Source organism: Chlorocebus sabaeus, chromosome 1 (assembly GCF_047675955.1).
Source record: "Chlorocebus sabaeus isolate Y175 chromosome 1, mChlSab1.0.hap1, whole genome shotgun sequence".
Taxonomy (NCBI): domain Eukaryota; kingdom Metazoa; phylum Chordata; class Mammalia; order Primates; family Cercopithecidae; genus Chlorocebus; species Chlorocebus sabaeus.
In genome coordinates this window covers 10470928-10490494 of record NC_132904.1, presented here as the reverse complement: position 1 = coordinate 10490494, position 19567 = coordinate 10470928, and the positions used below count along the sequence as shown (strand labels likewise).

The following is a 19567-nucleotide window of genomic DNA, read 5'->3' as shown; positions in this document are numbered from 1 at the left end:
AGCCACAGCACCCGGCCCTGTTTTTTCTTTTTCTTTTTCTTTTTCTTTTTTTTTTTTTTTGAGACGGAGTCTCACTCTGTCGCCCAGGCTGGAGTGCAATGGCCGGATCGCAGCTCACTGCAAGCTCCGCCTCCCGGGTTCACGCCATTCTCCTGCTTCAGCCTCCTGAGTAGCTGGGACTACAGGCGCCAGCCACCTCGCCCAGCTAGTTTTTTGTATTTTTTAATAGAGACGAGGTTTCACCATGTTAGCCAGGATGGTCTCAATCTCCCGACCTTGCGATTCGCCCATCTCAGCCTCCCAAAGTACTGGGATTACAGGCTTGAGCCACCGTGCCCGGCCGTTTTTTCTTTTTTAAGTAAAGGTCTTGCTCTGTCACCCAGGCTGTAGTGCAGTGGCGTGATCATGGCTTACTGCAGCCTTGAACTTCCAGACTCAGATGATCCTCCTGCCTCAGCCCACCACCCCACCCCAGGTAGTTGGGACTACAGGCATGTACCACCACACCAAGCTATTTTTTTTTCCAATTTTTTATTAAAATGGAGTTTCACTATGTCACCCAGGCTGGTCTCAAACTCTGGGCTCAACGATCCTCCTGCCTCAGCCTCCCAAAGTACTGGGGAGTACAGGCGTGAGCTGCAAATTAGTTTTAACAAGTCAATATTGTTGAATGAGTAGATAAGTGTTACTGTTTTGCAACAAGCTCTGGTGTCTTAGTTTTTTTTCCTTTTTTCACCCCCTTATTTTGCTTGATACTGTTGTAGATTTATAGTGTTTTGTTTGCCAAGGATGGTAGTTCATGCCTGTAATCATACCACTTTGGGAGGACAAGGCAGGAGGATTGTTTGAGGCCAGGAGCTAGAGACCAGCCTTGGCAACATCAAACGACCCCATCTCTAAAAACATATTTTTCTTTTTTTGAGATGGAGCCTTGTTCTGTCACCCAGGCTGGAGTGCAGTGGCATGATCTCTGCTCATTGCAACCTCCGCCTCCCAGGTTCAAGCAATTCTCCTGCCTCAGGCTCCCAAGTAGCTGAGGTTACAGGCACCTCCCATCATGCCCGGCTAATTTTTGTATTTTTGTAGAGACAGGGTTTCACCATGTTGGCCAGGCTGGTCTTGAACTCCTGACCTTAGGTGACCTGTCTACTCAGCCTCCCAAAGTTTTGGGATTACAGGTGTGAACCACCATGCCCAGCCCAAAAACTGTTTTTGATTTATTTATTTATTTATTTTAACATAGATTCTTGCTCTGTTGCCCAGGCTGGAGTGCAATGGCATGTAATTTCTTTTAATTTTTAAAAATAGATTCCGGCTGGGTACAGTGGCTAACATCTGTAATCCCTGCACTTTGGGAGGCCGAGGTGGGTGGATCACGAGGTCAAAAGATCGAGACCACCTGGCCAACATGATGAAACCCTGTCTACTAAAAGTACAAAAATTAGCTGGGCATGGTGGCACATGCCTGTAGTCCCAGCTACTTGGGAGGCTGAGGCAGGAGAATCGCTTCGACCCAGGAGGTGGAGGTTGCAGTGAGCCAAGATCGTGCCACTGCACTCCACCCTGGCAACAGAGCAAGACTCTGTCTCAAAAAAAAAAAAAAAAGAAAAAAGAAAGAAAAAATCAGATACTTGCACCTGCCTGTATAATTGCCAATACAAATGTGATTTCCCAAAATGTTTTTTAAAAAATAAAACAGTAAAGTTTTAACATAAACAAAATAAGTTTTGGAATCTTTGGGATATTTAAAACTGCTAGACTGGGCATGGTGGCTCACATCTGTAATGCCAGCACTTTGGGAGGCTGAGGTGGGTGGATCACCTGAGGTCAGGGGTTCAAGACCAGCCGGCCAACATGGTGAAACCTCAGCTTTACTAAAAATACGAAAATTAGCCAGGCGAGATGGCAGGTGCCTGTAATCCCAGCTACTCGGGAGGCTGAGGTGGGAGAATATCTTGAACCCGGGAGGCGGAGTTTGCAGTGAGCCAAGATTGTGCCATTGCACTCCAGCCTGGACAACTGAGCGAAACACCATCTCAGAAAAAGACTGCTTAAAAAAACCAGTACCTTGTTTTTATGTGTTCTGGGTTCTTAATTGCAAATACACATGTGGTTTTCCAAAATGTTTACCAAAAAAAAAAAGTGCCGGGCGCGGTGGCTCAAGCCTGTAATCCCAGCACTTTGGGAGGCCGAGACGGGTGGATCACGAGGTCAGAAGATCAAGACTATCCTGGCTAACACGGTGAAACCCCATCTCTACTAAAAAAGATACAAAAAAACTAGCCGGCCTTGGTGGCGGGCTACTCAGGAGGCTGAGGCAGGAGAATGGCGTAAACCCGGGAGGCAGAGCTTGCAGTGAGCTGAGATCCAGCCACTGCACTCCAGCCTGGGTGACAGAGCGAGACTCCGTCTCAAAAAATACAAATAAAAAAGTAAAATTTTAGCATAAACAAAATACAGTTTTAGAAACTTCAGGATATGTTAAATCTGCTTAAAAAAAAAAAAAAAAGTACCTTTTTTTATGTGGTCTGGGCTCTTATTTATAAATGGATTCACCTTCATGAATATCCAGTGAGGTAGTAAAAGTTACACAGAACATAGCTCTTCACTGTGCATGACCGTTTCATACTTTGCAGACATCTGGCATATTTGCCTCTGCCCACTAAATGACAGTGTGTCTCCACCTCACCTGATGACAACAAAAAAATGCTCCTACAGATTCTAAAATGCACCCTGGGGACCAATTTCACATTCTCAGTAACTACTATGCTAACAAAATCTTCTTCCATGTCAAATGTATGACTGTTGTTTCTTCTTCTGGAAGAGCCTACCTGGATGTAGACATTACTCTGTCCTCGGAAGCTTTCCATAATTACATGAATGCTGCCATGGTGCACATCAACAGGGCCCTGAAACTCATTATTCGTCTCTTTCTGGTAGAAGATCTGGTTGACTCCTTGAAGGTTAGTTGTTTCTGCAGCTCTTGGTGGTGAAACAGAAAAAGCAAGGACTGGGTTATAATTCGGAGGAAAAACAGTACATAGGATTTTATCAGACAAAAATGAACGTATGCTTAGCTCAGTTATTCTATAATGGGATAGGAGTCACTAGAGAAAGGTATAGTCTTCTGCTGGGGAACAAACATCAGAAGAGAGGTGATGTAATTGGCAGCAGTGCAGTTTCAGTCTTTGGACCTCAGAGAACTACAGACTTCACTCACATACCTTCAAATGTATAACACAAGTAGGGAACCTTCATTTGGAAATTATCCATGTCATACATCACTAAATTAATGCAGACTTAATTAGCTGGAGGAGAATGACATCAGTTAATGTGAATTTTGCCTTATGGTTATTCCTGCTTAACTTTTGACATTGGCCTTCCCAGCTGGCTGTCTTCATGTGGCTGATGACCTATGTTGGTGCTGTTTTTAACGGAATCACCCTTCTAATTCTTGGTAAGGTGGCAAGGAGAATGTGCCCACGCTCTTTGGAGTAGTTTGTAAGAATAAGAGTGAAGAGAATGCCCAGCGTGGCTCTACTCATTCTTCATTTCCCAGTCTTGACCCATAGAGACCTGGGAGTAGGCACTGGAGGAACCAGCCTTTTGTGGTCACAGGTTTATGAAATGGTCTCAGTTATAAATTAAGAAATGTCAAAACAGCTCAAAGCAAAGGACAGTTGTCTAGATTTGGTTTAAATATGGGGATCTTATTTACAGAAACCATTTTGGTAATTTGGAAATTGTTATTTGTGGTACAAAGAAGATAGCCTATACACCTGGAGAGGTTTTTTTTGTTTTGTTTTAACACTGCCTTAAATTAGCTGTCTTAATTGGGAGCTCTAACCAGGATTTCTCATTTTGAGGAATACCTGTGTTTTCCTGTATTTTTTGAGGAAAAATGTATATGTTACTCTGAGTCTTAAGATGTGACTGTCTCTCATATATACTTGCCATGTCCCATGATTCTGTCTTACAGCTGAACTGCTCATTTTCAGTGTCCCAATTGTCTATGAGAAGTACAAGGTAAGCATCTGTCTGTTCCAAATCAAATGTGTCAGTTGATGTATGACTAGTTTTAATTCATTTTTGAGACACTGAATGTTCAGAGTAGTCTTTTTATAACTATTTCTACAGTCTAATTTTGTCAGTCAAGTGCCTATAAGAAACTGGTGACAGTAGTTTCCTCCAAGGAGAGAAACTGGATATTTAGGAGAGAGATGACTAGTAAAGAGAAACTTCCTTTTTATACCTGTGTGCCTTTTGAGTTTTTAATCATGTGGATGTATTTTCCATGCAAAAGTAATAAGTTGAAAAAATGCTTAGGCCAGGGGTGGTGGCTCTTGCCTGTAATCCCAGCACTTTGGGATGCCGAAGCAGGACAATCCCTTGAGCCCAGGAGTTCAAGACCAGCCTGGGCAACCTGGCAAAACCTTGTCTCTACAAAAAATATTAGCCGGATGCAGTGGCCTGCACCTGTAGTCTAAGGTAGGAGAATCTACTTGAGCCTGGGAGGCAGAGGTTGCAGTGATCCGAGATCGTGCCATTGCGCTCCAGCCTGGGTGTTGGGAGTGAAACCCTGTCTCAAAAAGGCCAGGAGCGGTGGCTTACGCCTGTAATCCTAACACTTTGGGGGGCCAAGGCGGGCAGATTACTTGAGGTCAGGAGTTCGAGACCAGCCTGGCCAACATGGTAAAACCCCATCTCTACTAAAAATATAAAAATTAGTCCAGTGTGGGGCCGGGCGCGGTGGCTCACACCGGTAATACCAGCACTTTGAGAGGCCGAGGCGGGCGGGTCACGAGGTCAGGAGATCAAGACCATCCTGGCTAACAAAGTGAAACCCCATCTCTACTAAAAATACAAAAAATTAGCCAGGCATGGTGCCCGGTGCCTGTGGTCCCGGCTGCCTGGAGGGCTGAGGCAGGGGAATGGCGTGAACCCAGGAGGCGGAGTTTGCAGTGAGCCAAGATTGCGCCACTGCACTCCAGCCTGGACAACAGAGCGAGACTCCATCTCAAAAAAAATGAAATAAAAATTAGCCTAGTGTGGTGGCACACGCCTGTAGTCCCAGTTACTCGTGAGGCTGAGGCAGGAGAATTGCTTGAACCTGGGAGGCGGAGGTTGCAGTGAGCCGAGATTGCGCCACTGCACTCCAACCTGAGTGACAGAGCAAGACTCCATCTCAAAAAAAAAAAAAAAACGCTTAAATGAATAAAAGCCGGGTGTCTAAAAGGAAACTTTAAACTCTAGGTTATTAAGGTAATCCATCAGTGTGAAGAGGTGTTTGCATTGTTGGATGATGTGTACCAAGTATACTAGATGCTCTGAGATTATTCTTTATGGATTAAGTCATCCATCAAGAGTCTTTTTGGCTTTTTGGTATTAAGTGAATTGGTGTTACACAAGAGCCATAATGTATTTATGATCACAGAAAATAGATTAGACACAGTTTCTAGTAATTGGAAAGTGTTATATACTCCAGTGTCTCTAAAGAAAATACTTACAAAGTAAGACTTAACCTCTGCAAAAGATGAGCGATTTTTTTTTTTAACTTTAACAAAGTGTGGGGTGTTTATGGTGTAATTTGGATTCTAAAACCAGAGGTTTTAAAAATACTTTTAAGGCTGGGTGTGGTGGCTCGTGTATGTAATCCCAGCACTTTGGGAGGCTGAGGCAGGTGGATCACCTGAGGTCGGGAGTTCAAGACCAGCCTGACCAACATGAAGAAACCCTGTCTCTACTAAAAATAAAAAATTAGCCAGGCGTGGTGGTACATGCCTGTAGTCCCAGCTACTTGGGAGGCTGAGGCAGGAGAATTGCTTAAACCCAGGAGGTAGAGGTTTCGGTTTTGGTGAGCCGAGATTGCACCCTTGCACTCCAGCCTGGGCAACAAGAGCAAAACTCCGTCTAAAAAAATAAATAAATAAAAGAAGGCCAGGCACAGTGGCTCACGCCTGTAATCCCAGACGCCTGTTATCACAGCACTTTGGGAGGCCAAGGCAGGTGTGGATCACGAGGTCAGAGATCGAGACCATCCTGGCTAACATGGTGAAACCCCATCTCTACTAAAATACAAAAAAGTGGTGGCGGGCACCTGTAGTCCCAGCTACTTGGGAGGTGAGGCAGGAGAATGGCATGAACCTGGGAGGTGGAGCTTGCCGTGAGCAAGATAGTGCCACTGCACTCCAGCCTGGGTGAGAGCAAGACTCCGTCTCAGAAAAAAAAACTTTTAAAAGCGGGGTATTTTCATCTAGACTAGTCAGTAGTGTTTAAAAAATGGTTAAACTAGACAAAAGAGCAGTGCCTTCAGGAAAATTGGTGATCTGTATGTTACCACAGCTGAATCTATTTTCCTTCCTTAAAGACCCAGATTGATCACTATGTTGGCATCGCCCGAGATCAGACCAAGTCAATCGTTGAAAAGTAAGTACATTTAAAGACCACATCATCATGAGGTATGCTTCCTTCCCCCCAATTATCTTTAGTCCCTTGTACAAACTGCTGATGCCAAGGAAAGTAATTTTCATTTTGATAAAAACCTTGGTTAATAGTTTCATTTTACTAGAAATTATTATAACTGCTTCTGTAAAAAGGAAAAAAAAAAATCCTTTATATATGTTTTGGCCCTGCCTTCTGGACCTTTGTATCTTAGATTAAAAATTATCAACAGACCAGGCATTTTGACTCACACCTGTAATGCCAGTGCTTTGGGAGGCCGAGACAGGAGGATTGTTTGAGCCCAGGAGTTGAAGACCAGCCTGGGCAATGTAATAGAGCCTTGTGTCTACTAAGAATAAAAAATTAGCTGTGCATGGTAGCACATACCTTTAGTCCCAGCTACTGGAGAGGCTGAGACAAGAGGATCAATGGAAAAAAAAGATCAGTGGAATTTTTTGGAGACAGGGCTCACTCTGTCACCCAGGCTGAGGTGAGGTGCAGCCTCGACCTCCTGGGCTCAGGTGATCCTCCCACCTCAGCTTCTCCTAGAGTAGCAAGGACCATAGGCTACTCTACTTTTTTGAACTGGCTTTTAAACGTTCTTAGTTGCAGGCTGGGCGCGGTGGCTCACGCCTGTAATCTCAACACTGGGAGGCTGAGGCGGGCAGATCATGAGATCAGGAGTTCGAGGCCAGCCTGGCCAACGTAGTGAAACCCCGTCTCTACTAAAAATACAAAAATTAGCTGGATGTGGTGGCGCGCAACTGTAGTCCCAGCTACTCGGCAGGCTTGAAACTTGGGGGAGGCGAGAGAATCGCTTGAAACTGGGAGGCGAGGTTGCAGTGAGCTGAGACCATGCCATTGCACTCCAGCCTGGGCGACAGTGAGACTCCGTCTCAAAAAAAAACAGTTATTGGTTGCTTCTCCACCTTCATTTATTTTCACATGTATTCATTTAAGCCAAACACATCCCTCTCAGAAACAACAGTTCTAGTAAATAAGTAACTTAAGGATCAAAGTTGTCTTTTCTAAGATTGCCAAATCTCTGTTCCCATTTTTTTAAAACCAATTAATAATTAAATCAGGAAATAAAAGATAGAAAACATCTTTATGACTCCCTGTATCAAATAGTTTTCTTCTTTGTACTTTGTTTTTCCCCATACCTAAAGGACTATGTTTTTCTTTTTTTTTTTTTTTTGCTTTTGCTTTTTAGAGACAGGGTCTCACTCTGTCACCCAGGTTGGAGTGCAGTGGCACAAGCTGAAAGCTCACTGCAGCCTTGAGCTCCCTTGCCCAAGTGATCCTCCCACCCCAACCTCCTGAGTAGCTGACATTACAGGCATGTGCTGTGCCCTGGCTAATTTTTTATTTTTTATAGAGATGAGGGTCCCACTCTGCTGGGCCAGGCCAGGCTTAAACTTCTGGCCTCAAGTGATCCTCCCACCTTGGCCTGACAAAGTGCTGAGATTACAGGCATGAGCCCTGCTTTTATTTTGAATTATTAACAGCAAATACTGTGAACCCAGCCCTTTGAATTTGTTAACACTTTTCTTTTTTTTTTTTTGAGATGGAGTCTCACTCTGTTGCCCAGGCTGGAGTACAGTGGCACGATCTCGGCTCACTGCAAGCTCCACCTTCTGGGTTCATGCCATTCTCCTGCCTCAGCCTCCCAAGTAGCTGGGACTACAGGTGCCTGCCACCACGCCCGGCTAACTTTTTGTATTTTTAGTAGAGACAGGGTTTCACTGTGTTAGCCAGGATGTTCTCGATCTCCTGACCTCGTGATCTGCCTGCCTCAGCCTCCCAAAGTGCCGGGATTACAGGTGTGAGCCAGCCACCACCCCGGCCTTTTTTTTTTTTTTTTTTTTTTTTTTTGAGACGGAGTCTCACTGTCACCCAGGCTGGAGTGCAGTGGCACGATCTCTGCTCACTGCAACCTCCGCCTCCTGGGTTCAAGTGATTCTCCTGGATTCACCTGCCTCAGCCTCCGGAGTAGCTAGGATTACAGGTACACACCAATGCGCCCAGCGCCCAGCTAATTTTTGCATTTTTTAGTAGAGACGGGGTTTCACCATATTGGCCAGGCTAGTCTGCAACTTCTGACCTTGTGATCTGCCAGCCTCAGCCTCCCAAAGTGCTAGGATTACAGGCGTGAGCCACTGCGCCCAGCCGGGAGAATGCGTTTCAGATTGCTTATGCAAGTCCAGGACTGTCCTCTAGCATCACAGTTAAAATAAAAACCTAGATCAAATGCTTATGTTTTCACTTTCTTTCTTTTTCCCCTCCTTTTCTCAATAGGATCCAAGCAAAACTCCCCGGAATTGCCAAAAAAAAGGCAGAGTAACTACATGGAAACCAGAAATGCAACAGTTACTAAAACACCATTTAATAGTTATAATGTCGTTACTTGTACTATGAAGGAACATACTCAGTGTCAGCTTGAGCCTGCATTCCAAGCTTTTTTTTTTTAATTTGGTGTTTTCTCCCATCCTTTCCCTTTAACCCTCAATATCAAGCACAAAAATTGATGGACTGAAAAAGAACTATCTTAGAACTCAGAAGAATAAAGAAAGAATCAAATTCATAGGATAAGTCAATACCTTAATGGTGGTGGAGCCTTTACCTGTAGCTTCAAAGGGGAAAGATTGGAGGTAAAAGAGAAAATGAAAGAACACCTTTGGATCCTTCTATCCAGTTTTCAGCACTAGTCTTACTCAGCTATCCATTATAGTTTTACACTTAAGAAGTATCATTAACTTATGAAAAAATTATTTGGGGACAGGAGTGTGATATCTTCCTTGGTTTTTTGTTTTGTTTTGTTTTGTTTTGTTTTGCAGCCCTCAAATCCTATCTTCCTGCCCCACAATGTGAGCAGCTACTCCTGGTATTCCTTTTCTTTAATGATTTAACTTTCAACTTGATGAATAACTTATAGGTGATAGTGATAATTCCTGATTCCGAGAATGCCATCTGATAAAAAAGAATAGAAATGGAAAGTGGGACTGAGAGGGAGTCAACGGGAATGCTGCAGTGGCCGCCACTCCCTCTGCCACTATCCCCAGGGAAGGAAAGACTCTGCCATTTGGGAAAGTGGTTTCTATGTCACTGGACACCAGTTCTGAGCATTAGTTTGAGAACTCATTCCTGAATGTGCTTTCCTCCCTCTCCCCTGCCCACCTCACCTTAAGTTTAATAAATATGGTTGTACTTTTCTTATGATAAAATAAATGTCTGTAACTGCTGTACACTGCTGTAAACTTGTTAGAGAAAAAAATAACCTGCATGTGGGCTCCTCAGTTATTGAGTTATTGTGATCCTATCTCAGTATGTGGGGGGAACATTCTCAAGAGGTGAAATACAGAAAGCCTTTTTTTCTTGATCTTTTCCCAATTCTTCTCTTGGTCTTTTCCCGAGATTCAAATCTCCGATTCCCATTTGAGGGTAAGTTTTTTTCTTCACCTTCAACATGAAAATTCAGCGAACTTGAAAGAAAAATCATCTGTGAGTTCCTTCAGGTTCTCATAGTCATGATCGTTCAGAGGGAATATGCACTGGTGAGTTTAAAGGACTATGATATTTGATAGTCCCAAAGTACGGCAGCTGCAAAAAGTAGTGGAAGGAAATTGTCTTTCCACGTTTTGGGAAAATTAGTTAGGAATTTGGATGGGTAAAAGGTACCCTTGCCTTACTCCGTCTTATTTTCTTAGCCCCCTTTGTGTTTTAACTGGTTTCATGTCCTAGTAGGAAGTGCATTCTCCATCCTCATCCTCTGCCCTCCCAGGAAGTCAGTGATTGTCTTTTTGGGCTTCCCCTCCAAAAGACCTTCTGCAGTGGAAGCACCACATCCAGTTTTTCTTTTGTTGCTGCTGTGTTTAGATAATTGAAGAGATCTTTGTGCCACACAGGATTTTTTTTAAGAAAAACCTATAGATGAAAAATTACTAATGAAACTCTGTGTACGTGTCTGTGCGTGCAACATAAAAACAGTAGCACCTAAGGAGCTTGAATCTTGGTTCCTGTAAAATTGCAAATTGATGTGGTATTAATAAAAAAAAAAAAAAAACACAATGACTGTGGCATCATTCTGCTAACTTTATTCTTTATACACAGTTTGGGTAAAGTAAGAACCAAACACTGCTTCCACTCCCCCTATCCTCACTCCACTTTGGGGGCTTTAAAAAGTGACTAATAGTTGATAATCGTAAGGATTCCCAAGACTGCAGAATTTAGTTGTAGAGCGTAACTGTGCATTTGATCTCTGAAAGAAAATAAGAGACCCTCTAAGAGGTGGTGACCTTAGAAGAATGAGGAGGGGGGTCAGGGGGTCTTTTATCCCAGATCGGCCTCACACCAGCCTAGGAGATTTCCCCACCTGCAACGTAAAGCAGCCTGTAAATTACATATAGCCACAATGCACTTAAATTGAGTCAATCACCATGGAAAATGGGAACTAAATACATCATCAGGTCTTCATTGAAAGAACTTGAGTGGTCACCTGTGATTAGCTCTTCTCCTAAACTAAGGCTGCTGTGACCCTTAAGCTGGCTTTTAAAAATGTATTCAAACATACCTCTTAGAAAACTTAGGCTGAAATATTCTTTAAATGACTGATGCAAACAACTTCACAAATATGCATACAAATGTCTGAATAATGTCACTAAGTAACATGGTATATAAATATGTATTCAGAGTAACATTTACATATTGGCCATAATAGCAAGCATACCATTAACAAAAAAAAAAAAAAAAAAAAAAAAATCATGGAGACTTCACCTGTTCATGTCAGAATCCCAAGGCAAGGAGGCACACCTAGGCAAGAAGGCCAACTCAACTTGCAGCCTCTGACCTGTGAGGCTGTAACTTCCATCAAAGCAGAAATCACCGGAATCACGACCGCAGCCCTTCCCCGTCACGGGTGCCCAGCACTTCAGCTGCATTAAGATCAGTGAAGGGCTCATGAAAACACACTGGCCCCAACCAACTGCTAGGGTTACTTCTGATTCAGTAACCCTAGGGTACGGCCCAAGAATTTTTACTTCTGGCAGATTCCTAAGGTGATGCTGCTCTGAGAGACACACTTTGAGCTGGTGTGTTTGGGGCTGTCTCAGTAAACATGTCCACTCTCCTCCTGAGGCCTCTCCCTGCCTGTGGAGGGGGGAAAACCTCTAACTCCTCCACCCTGGCTTATCTGAACTTTGGCAGTGGGCTTGAGTGATTATAAATTGGTTGCCCTAATTTACCTACTGTTTTTGAGCAGGCAGAGTAATATTGAGGGTGTTAATACTCTGGATCCGAAAAAATACATGAAGGAAAGTAAAAGAATGGCAGTGCACAGCCTGGTGCCATCCATAATCTCCGTTCTCAAGCTTTTAATACTGTCCCAAAAACCCTGGAGGTTCAAACTCACTGGGAATTTACTTTTCAGTCAACTGACAACCCATTCAGGATCTTCCTGAATCCCTGGTGGCCTCCACAACAAAGAGCACAAAGCCCCCTGCCGAGGAGGCCTTGGGCCCGGTGGCAGCCGCCCCGCCTCGAGTTCTGCTGGGGAGAGGAAGGCGGAGCCCACGGCACCTTCCAGCTGAGGCCCTGCAGAGCTCAGCATGCTCATCCCAAAGCAGTGTGCAGGGCTTTGCCACCTTCAGGAGTCACATATCCACTGTGGTGGCCTGCAGTGCCCAGCATGTCAATCCTTTGGCAGGCCTGACAAATTTTAATAACCAGTGAATTGGGAAGCAGCCTGGTAAAGAACACTGAGTCGGGAGCTAGAATTTTCATTCTAGTTCTTCTACTGTGCCTACCTGGCTGTATGACCATCTGGGTTCCTGGGCTCCAATTTACCTATCTGTGAAGGGGAGGAGGGTGGTACTAGTGATCTCCAGGGCCCTTTCCAATTCTGACAATCTTGAATTATATAAAAATGCTATAAAATCCGTGGTATAAAATCCAACTCCCAAACAGGAAGAGTCAAGGGGACTGGGCCTGAGGCACTTGAACCTTGGGTTCTGGCCTGGGGGTCAGGAGTGAGAGGAGGGACCTCCTCTTTGCCCTTTGCTTTCCCACCCCGAGGCAGGGGCTGGCCCCCGCTGCCAGGGCATCTCTTCCTCCAGACCTAACCCTCAAGTTCCACCCACTAGCCTCCCCGCCCCGACTTTAGGACCGAGGGAACTGTCCCTGCAGCAGCCTGGCTTTGTGAAGAGCAGACAGTAGGGCCGGGAGTCTCCCAGCAAGAGTAACATCAGCACAGCTAGTTGGGGTCCTCCCGTCCCCGCCTCTGCCCTCGCTCCTCCTTCCTTCAGGTCTTCCCTCCACCACCTCTCACAGCTTATCTCTGATACACGCATAATAAATAAGACATTTGCACATAAGGGTGACTGGGTCCTCTGTCCCCGCCCCTCCCCCTTTCATATAAAAGCATTAAATACAGTTTCAAAATAAAATACAAAGAGCAAAAAAGGGCCTGATCTCGGGGCCACCTGTTCTCCACGGGAGAATGAATCTACACATCCCTCTCGGACCTGCCTGGGAGATCGCGGGGCCCCTTCCCTGCCCCACAGGGCCTGGGCCTGCCACGGGGAAGAGACCGAGGCCCGGCCCCAGGCCCTGCGGGTTAAGAACCGGTGCCGCATCCACCGCGGACAAAGGGGGTATGGGGATGGAGCGGGAATCGAAGGCTGACTGCCGGGACCGCCTGTGCCCCGGGCTCCCCCGGAACTGGTGGCGCCCGACTCTGAGTTTAGGGGTAAGCAAGGGCCCTCGGGGCAAGAGGAGCAAAGGAAAAAAGTGCTAATCCCTTTACAAGATGTCCTAGAGGGCGTGGCAGCGGCCCGGGAGAAGGGTGGAGCCGCCAGGCGCACGGTTCCCACTGAGCCTGCCCGAGAGGTAGGCGCAGCTGGTCCGGCCCGGGCCCCGGGCGCATCGCCCCGCCCTCGGTCCAATGCGCCTTGCCAGCCCGGGAAGGCCCGAGCCCCGCGGCCCAGCCTCCCGCTGGAAGCCCCAGTCCGCAGCCGGGGCCTCCGAGAGGCCGAGAATCCCAATTAGGGAAGGGCAGCCAGCAGCCCCCGAGCCGGGAGCCGTGCCTGCCGGCGTGCAAGGCTGCAGAGAACTGGGTCCCCAGCCAGGGCCAGGGCCAGAGCCTGCGTAGCCCCAATACTGACTTGACAGCGCCCCCAGTCCCGGCCTGCGGAGGATTCCCTCGCGGGGTGCGGCCGGGAGCGCTCGGCGCTAACACTTAGAGGCCGCTTTGGATTCTCGGAAAACGTGGGCCCTGCGCGGGGAGGGCAGGGCTCCGGGCCGATGGGAGAGTGCGCATTCCCGCAGCGTACCGACTGGCTCAGGGACCCAAGCGGCACCGCGCGAACGCCGGTGGCCCCACCCGATCCCCAGTCTCCGCCCGGCCCGGCCAGCGGGGGGCGCGGCCGCGGGAAGCTCTAACACCTGGCGCGAGAATCTGCCAAGTGGGAGGTCCGGGCGAGCACAGGGCGAGGAGGGCCCGATCCGAACCGACCCGACCTGACCCGACCCGTGGGCCCGCTAGGTCGCTACGCCCGACACACGGCGCCAGATTTGAGGTCCGCGCCGCCGTCGCGCGGCGCCGGGGCGGGCGGCCCGAAGCCCTCGTGGCCGTAGCAGCGCAGCGCCGCCTCCTCGTAGGCCTCCAGGATAGTCTGGCGCTCCTCGGGCGTGAAGTCCATGGAGAAGGGGTGCACCTGCAGGATGTGGCGCTTGATGGTGCTCACCTTGAGGGTGGCCAGCGCGCCCCCGCACACCATGCACACCAGGCCGCGCCGGCTGCCGTCGTAGTCCATCAGGTACTCGCCCCGCCAGCGCGGCTGGTAGTTCCGCCGCTGCTCCCGGCTGCGGGGCGGGGGCGGCGGCGGGGGAGGCGGCGGCGGCAAGGCGAGTCCCCCGGGCTCCTGGCCGTCCTCTTCGTCGTCCTCTTCTTCGGCGGGCCGTTCCAAGGGAGCCCCAGGAGACAGCGGAACGTCGCCTAGGGAGGGACAAAGGGCCGCATTGGCGACAGCGGGGGACAACAGGCCGGGCCCCGCGTCTCATCTCCGGTCACCCCGCCTTTGCCCTTCTATCCCATCCTCCAGTCCCTTCTTCCCCAACAGCGCCCGACCCTCACTCCTTGCCTGCCCGGGGCCCTGCCCGGCTCTCCCTCTCCGCCTGCTCTGGCCCCACCGCTCACCCCACTCCTCCTCCTCCTCTGGCTCCTCCTCCTCGTCCCCTCCCCCCTCCTCGGAGACTGCGGCTGTGTCGGGGACGGCGGGGCCCCGGGGGGACTCGGGGCGGGGCAGCCCCAGGGCCAGCAGGTGGGCGGCCTTCTCGCTCCACTCCCGGGCGATGAGGGCCTGGACGGGCCCGCCGAGGCGCGTGGAGCCCGGGTGGCGCCGGCGGATGTGGCGCTCGATGGTGCTCATCTTGAGCGAGGCCAGCGCGCCCCCGCACACACCGCACACCAGGCCGCGCCGGCCGCCGTCCAGCTCCATGAGGTACTCCAGCCGCCAGCGCTCCTGGGGGTGGCGGCGGTGGGCGCGGCCCCGCGGCGACCGGCCCGGGACCCCTGCCCTCTCGCCCTCGCCCTCCTCCAGCTCCTCCTCCTCCTCTGCGGGCCCGGGCCTCTCAGGGACCCAGCCAGCCTCTTCCTTTACGTCTGGGGGGCTGAGATCCTGAGAGGTGGGGGCTCCAGCAGCGGAGGCCGAGTCCTGGCTCTTTCCGGTCAGGTCCTGGGGGGCGAGGTCATCGCCTGTTGGGGAAGGGGTGAGGGAGAGGGGCTCAGCCTGCTGGCTGGGTTGCCCTTGCTCACGCAGAGGGGTCCATCCTGGCTCCTCACCCCAGCCCCAAGCTAAAGGCCCCAGTCTGTCTGTGTCTGGGGGCGGAGTGAGTGTATGTGTGTGGAGCGCCAGCTCCTGGCCTTCAGCCCTCAGCCCTAAGTCCCTGCCTCCCAGTTTTGGCCAGACCCCACTTCAGAGCCCCAATATGAGGGGGTCTCAGCCTGGGATGGGCCTCGCACCTGGTGGGGACTGGGTGAGCTCAGACAGCGCCTCAGGCTGGCCCCCCCAGGCCTGCAGCAGGGCACTGCGCTGGGGGCCGCTGAGCCCCAGGGAGCCCGGGTGCACCTCCAGCACGTGGGCACGGATGTCGTCCAGGTGCAGGCTGGGCAGTGCCCGACCACAGGCCATGCACACCAGCCGGTTCCCCCGCGGGTCATAGTCCATGAGACACTCGGCCCGGAACCAGTTCTGCAGGGACTCCTTCAGCCTCCTCTCCAGGCGCCGGGCCCCCAGCCCCCTGCTGCCCCCGGCCCTCCGGGAGTTTGAGAGGCGCAGACGCCGAGCCCGGGGTGCCACTGGGCCCCCTCGCCGCTGGCGCCGGCAGCCCCCACCAGCTGGGGCTTTGCCTGAAAGGGTTGGAGGGAAGGAACTGAGACGCTGGCCCCACAGAGCACCCCACTACTGCCACTCTCTCACTTGGGCCCCAGGCCTAACCTTTGCCCTTCTCTTCCTCTCCCCTGAACTCCTAACTCCACCTCCCTAAACCCTCCTCTGCTCACACTTCAAGCACCACCCACACTTCCCCCAGAGTGGAATTTAGCCCTGTCCCTGGCCTTCACCGTCAGCCACACCTCTCCAGCACCCTCCCCTTCCCTCACCCACCCCAGCCAGGCCTCCTTGCTCCAAGCCTTTCAACGGCCTGTCGCCCAACCTCTCTCCTTGATATTCAAAAACCACAGAATGTCCAAGCTGTCATGGACATCGGAGACCCTCTCACCCTACTGTCCTTCCCCCACCTTCGTATAGTAAGGGCGATAAACAGACCCCACCCAGAGAAGGAGCAGTGACTTGCTCAAGAACACCAGCTCCTTGGCAGAGCGGCTGACCCACTGCACCCCACTGGCCACCCAGGCCCCCGCCTCTACAGAATCTGCATTTGCATTACCTGGGCCCTTGGGCGGGCAAGCGGGGACACCGGCTGCCTCCTCCTCGTCCTCTTCTTCCTCCTCCTCCTCCTCCTCAGCCCCCTGGACCCCCAGGCCCTCGGCCTCTCCGCAGGCCCCCAGCCCCAGGTGTGCATCCCAGCTGTTGCTGATGACTTCCTTCTCCCGGGGACTCCAGTGCAAGGAGTAGGGGTGCTTTTGGCGGATGTGGCGCTTGATGGTGCTGAGCTTGAGGGTGGCCAGGGAGCTGCCACACACCATGCACACCATGCCATGCCGGGCAGGGTTGAAGTCCATCAGGTACTCCAGCCGCCAGTGGTCGTGGTAGTAGCGCCGGTGGTCACGGCCAGGGATTCGGCTTTTTCCAGGCCTTGAAGCCCGGGCCTCACAGTGGTCTGAATATTTCCTGCCTGAAGATGTTGGTCCCCTGGCCCTGGAGGAGGGCAGGGGGGCACTCCCCCAGGACCCCAAGGCACCCCCTTCCAGCTGAAGATCTTGCCCTGAAGGGGAAAGGGAGAGAGTTTTTCAATCTCTGATTTCCAGGGAAAGAAGCGAGGGCTTCAATGGTGAGCCCTGAGAGAGGGAGCTGGGGGAGGGGGTGTTCCGGGGCAGGAAAGGGATGGCAACAGCAATAAAAGGGATGTAGGAGAAGCGGTGAGCCAAAACAGCCCTTTACAAAGGGCAAGGACCCTTTAAGAGGAGATCAAGAACAAAGGACGCAGGGCACTATGGAACCAACTCTGACTTTTTAAAAAATAAGGTGAGGGCCAAGGAGCCAGCCAGCTCTGTAAGGTGCCCTTTCTGGACAAGAGCTGTAGGGAGAAAGCCGGGAGAGCAGCAGGCCAGGGCGGTTCCAGCCGGAGCAGAGCAGGCAGTGGGGCCAGACAAACAAAGGGGGCATCTGTCTGCAGCCAGGGCTGCATACGGGACCCACCCGCCTGGGGCCCCCGCCAGGAGGGCCCCACCCACAAGTCTTCTCCCTTTTTCCAGTAATGCTTCAAATACAGCCTCCTGAGAGTCCCATTTTGGGGATGGGCTAGGCCTTGTCAGTTCCCCAAATCTAGGCCCCCAGATGGGAGGGATCCCCAAGACAAAGCTGCCAACATCTCCAGGGAAAGGAGTTTCTGAGACCAAAACTTCTCCAGATTCTGGAGGAGCCAATGACCCTGAAAAGGGATAGGAGGAGGGCCACCAGAGTGGCAACTAATGACACTGCGGCAGGGAGTGGCCACCATCCACTGAAGCCCATTAAGTCCTTCTGGGGCTTTATTTGCTGCTCTGGCAGGGAGCTGGCCACTGCCCAGCAGTCAGAAGGGCGGGCATTGGAGAGGCCCCACTAACCCAACAGCGTTCCCTGTGTCAGACACCCACCCAGAGCAGTCCCCTACCCTCCCTACAGTTCCCACCCCTCTTGATTTAGAAAAAGGGTCTCCTGGGCACACAGGCAGGTTCTGGTCATTCTCCCAGTGGAGAATCACAGGGTTGGGAAAACAAAAGACAGGATCAGAAAGGGCTCCTGTCACCCTTGTGGAAGTTTTTTTTGTTTTAGTTTTTATTTAAGTAGATCCATAGAATCTACTGGCTTCGGAGTCATAGGCTTGGGTTCAAGTCCTGGCTTCACTGGTAACTTGCTCTGTGACCTTTGATAGGTCATGTCCACCCTCTGGGCCTGGGCTTCTTTGTCTGCAAAGACACTGGCTAGCTGGCTGGTCTCTAAGCATCCTTCCAGCGCTGGATCCAGGCTAGCCTAAGGTGGATTGGCCCTTTAAGAGCCGAAAAAGGGGGAGGAGCCGAGGTTCTTTAAAAACAAAAGGGGATGGGGCGTTTCTGGGAGGGGAGAGACCGGGAGGGGAGCCTGGAGATTCGGGCTGAGTCTCCCTGGCCTGAAGGAAACCTTCAAGGGTCTTAAGGCGTGACCCTGCAGCCGGGAAATGAGTAAACAGTCTCCTTCGAGAGCGAACGAGGAAGACTGGCTGGTTCCGCTAGAGCTGACAAATTAGGGCAAAAAAAAATTCTGAAAAGATGGGAAGGGAGAATGCACGGGCAGGAGGGGTGTCTGTCTGCCTTTGTGGGCGAACCCATCGCTTTAAAAACTGCCCGCGGTGGGAAAAGATGGTGTGAGCCCCCTGGGCGCAAGCGATGCACTTTCCTAGGGAGAACGTGGGAGAAAAGAAAAAGGGTGCATGTCTCTCACAAGGCCACGAGACGAGAGGAGCAGCCCGATTTACAACAGCAGAGTTCGGAGCTGAGCTCAGCTCCGCTGGGGAAAAGCCCCCGAAGGGGACCCAGGTTCTGGACGGACTTTTAAGAGACAGCCCGATTAGGGAGACAACGTGGGAGTCTGAAAGAGAAAGGGGCGGGGGCCGCAAGTCCACAAGCCTCGCTCCGTGGCGCCCTGCCCAGTGGGGCCCCTCGGGCCTGGCCCCCAAGGCGGGGCGCTGCGGGCGACCGCGGGGCCCTTCAAGGGGGAGGCGAGCCGCCCAAGCCCCGCGGGCCGACCCCGGTAGCTGGGCGGGGGGCTCCCCCGCCAGCCCTGCAGCCGCGCTCCGCGCCCACCAGGTGGCGCCCCCGGCCGCCCTGCCCGCGTCCCCCGCTTTGTTCGGCGGCGGAGAGGGGCCCCGAGCCGCAGCCCTCCCCTCCCCCACGCCGGGGCCCCCGCCCGGGCCGCCGGCCCCAGCTCTTACCGCCTTCGTCTTCTTCCGGCTCCGCGCTGCCGCTCGATCCGGCGGGCGGCAGCCGTCGGCCCCGTGCCGAGGCCACTGCTGGCCCGGGGCCGCCCCTGCCGCCGCTGCTCCGGCTCCGGTGGTCCCCGCCGGGCTCCATGCGCTGCGCTGCGGAGCGGGGCCCCGGGGCGGCGGGGCGCGGGGCCGCGGGGCTGGCGGCAGCCCGCGCGGAGCGCTCGCTGCGCGGGGCCCCGGGGCGCGGGGCGCATGCACGGGGCGGCCGGCCGCACGGACGGCAGGCTGCTCGCTCGGCGGCGCGGGCTGGACCGGGGTGGGGATTCCTGTCTGGGGCCCCTGGGGCTCCTTTAAGGGCTCCTGGGTAAATTTAAAGGGGCCGCGCGCTATTTCCTCCTGCCAGCTCGCGGGGGGCTGGGGGGAAAGGCGGGAGGCGACGAGCCCAGCCGAGGCTCAGCAGCCTGCGCCGGGTCCGGACGCTAGGGGCACGGACCTCCCGCCCGCGCGG

General features: G+C 52.0%; 2 protein-coding genes across 4 annotated transcripts in view; one reads left to right on the top strand and one right to left on the bottom strand.

Annotated features, from left to right (window-relative positions):
- RTN3 (reticulon 3) overlaps positions 1 to 10035 on the top strand; it is a 73286-nt gene extending 63251 nt beyond the window's left edge. For both annotated transcript variants that reach the window (XM_007994797.3, XM_073015295.1), the window contains exons 3-7: positions 2825 to 2963; positions 3388 to 3457; positions 3980 to 4026; positions 6368 to 6426; positions 8740 to 10035. In XM_007994797.3, the coding sequence (XP_007992988.1) occupies positions 2825 to 2963; positions 3388 to 3457; positions 3980 to 4026; positions 6368 to 6426; positions 8740 to 8785 (361 nt within the window). In that variant the 3' untranslated portion in view covers positions 8786 to 10035. The remainder of the gene's footprint in view (positions 1 to 2824; positions 2964 to 3387; positions 3458 to 3979; positions 4027 to 6367; positions 6427 to 8739) is intronic.
- Positions 10036 to 10513: 478 nt separating this feature from the next.
- ZFTA (zinc finger translocation associated) lies at positions 10514 to 19285 on the bottom strand. 2 transcript variants are annotated; one of them, XM_007994702.3, is made up of 5 exons: positions 19066 to 19285; positions 16384 to 16881; positions 15458 to 15844; positions 14633 to 15190; positions 10514 to 14431 (listed from the first exon to the last, which is right to left on the bottom strand). In XM_007994702.3, exons 1-5 carry the CDS (start codon positions 19202 to 19204, stop codon positions 13983 to 13985), a joined length of 2031 nt encoding a protein of 676 aa, XP_007992893.1. In that variant the 5' UTR covers positions 19205 to 19285; the 3' UTR covers positions 10514 to 13982. The 2 variants fall into 2 exon arrangements, with proteins under 2 accessions (XP_007992893.1, XP_037855099.1); XM_037999171.2 differs by lacking the exon at positions 15458 to 15844.
- Positions 19286 to 19567: the final 282 nt, after the last annotated feature.

Excerpts from the sequence above, each read along its gene's own strand:
- ZFTA (XM_007994702.3), bottom strand. The coding sequence starts at position 19,204 with ATGGAGCCCGGCGGGGACCACCGGAGCCGGAGCAGCGGCGGCAGGGGC. Across the intron at positions 15,191-15,457 it reads GCTCACCCAGTCCCCACCAG|GCGATGACCTCGCCCCCCAG; the intron begins GTGCGAGGCCCA and ends CTTCCCCAACAG. Across the intron at positions 14,432-14,632 it reads AGAGGAGGAGGAGGAGTGGG|GCGACGTTCCGCTGTCTCCT; the intron begins GTGAGCGGTGGG and ends GTCCCTCCCTAG.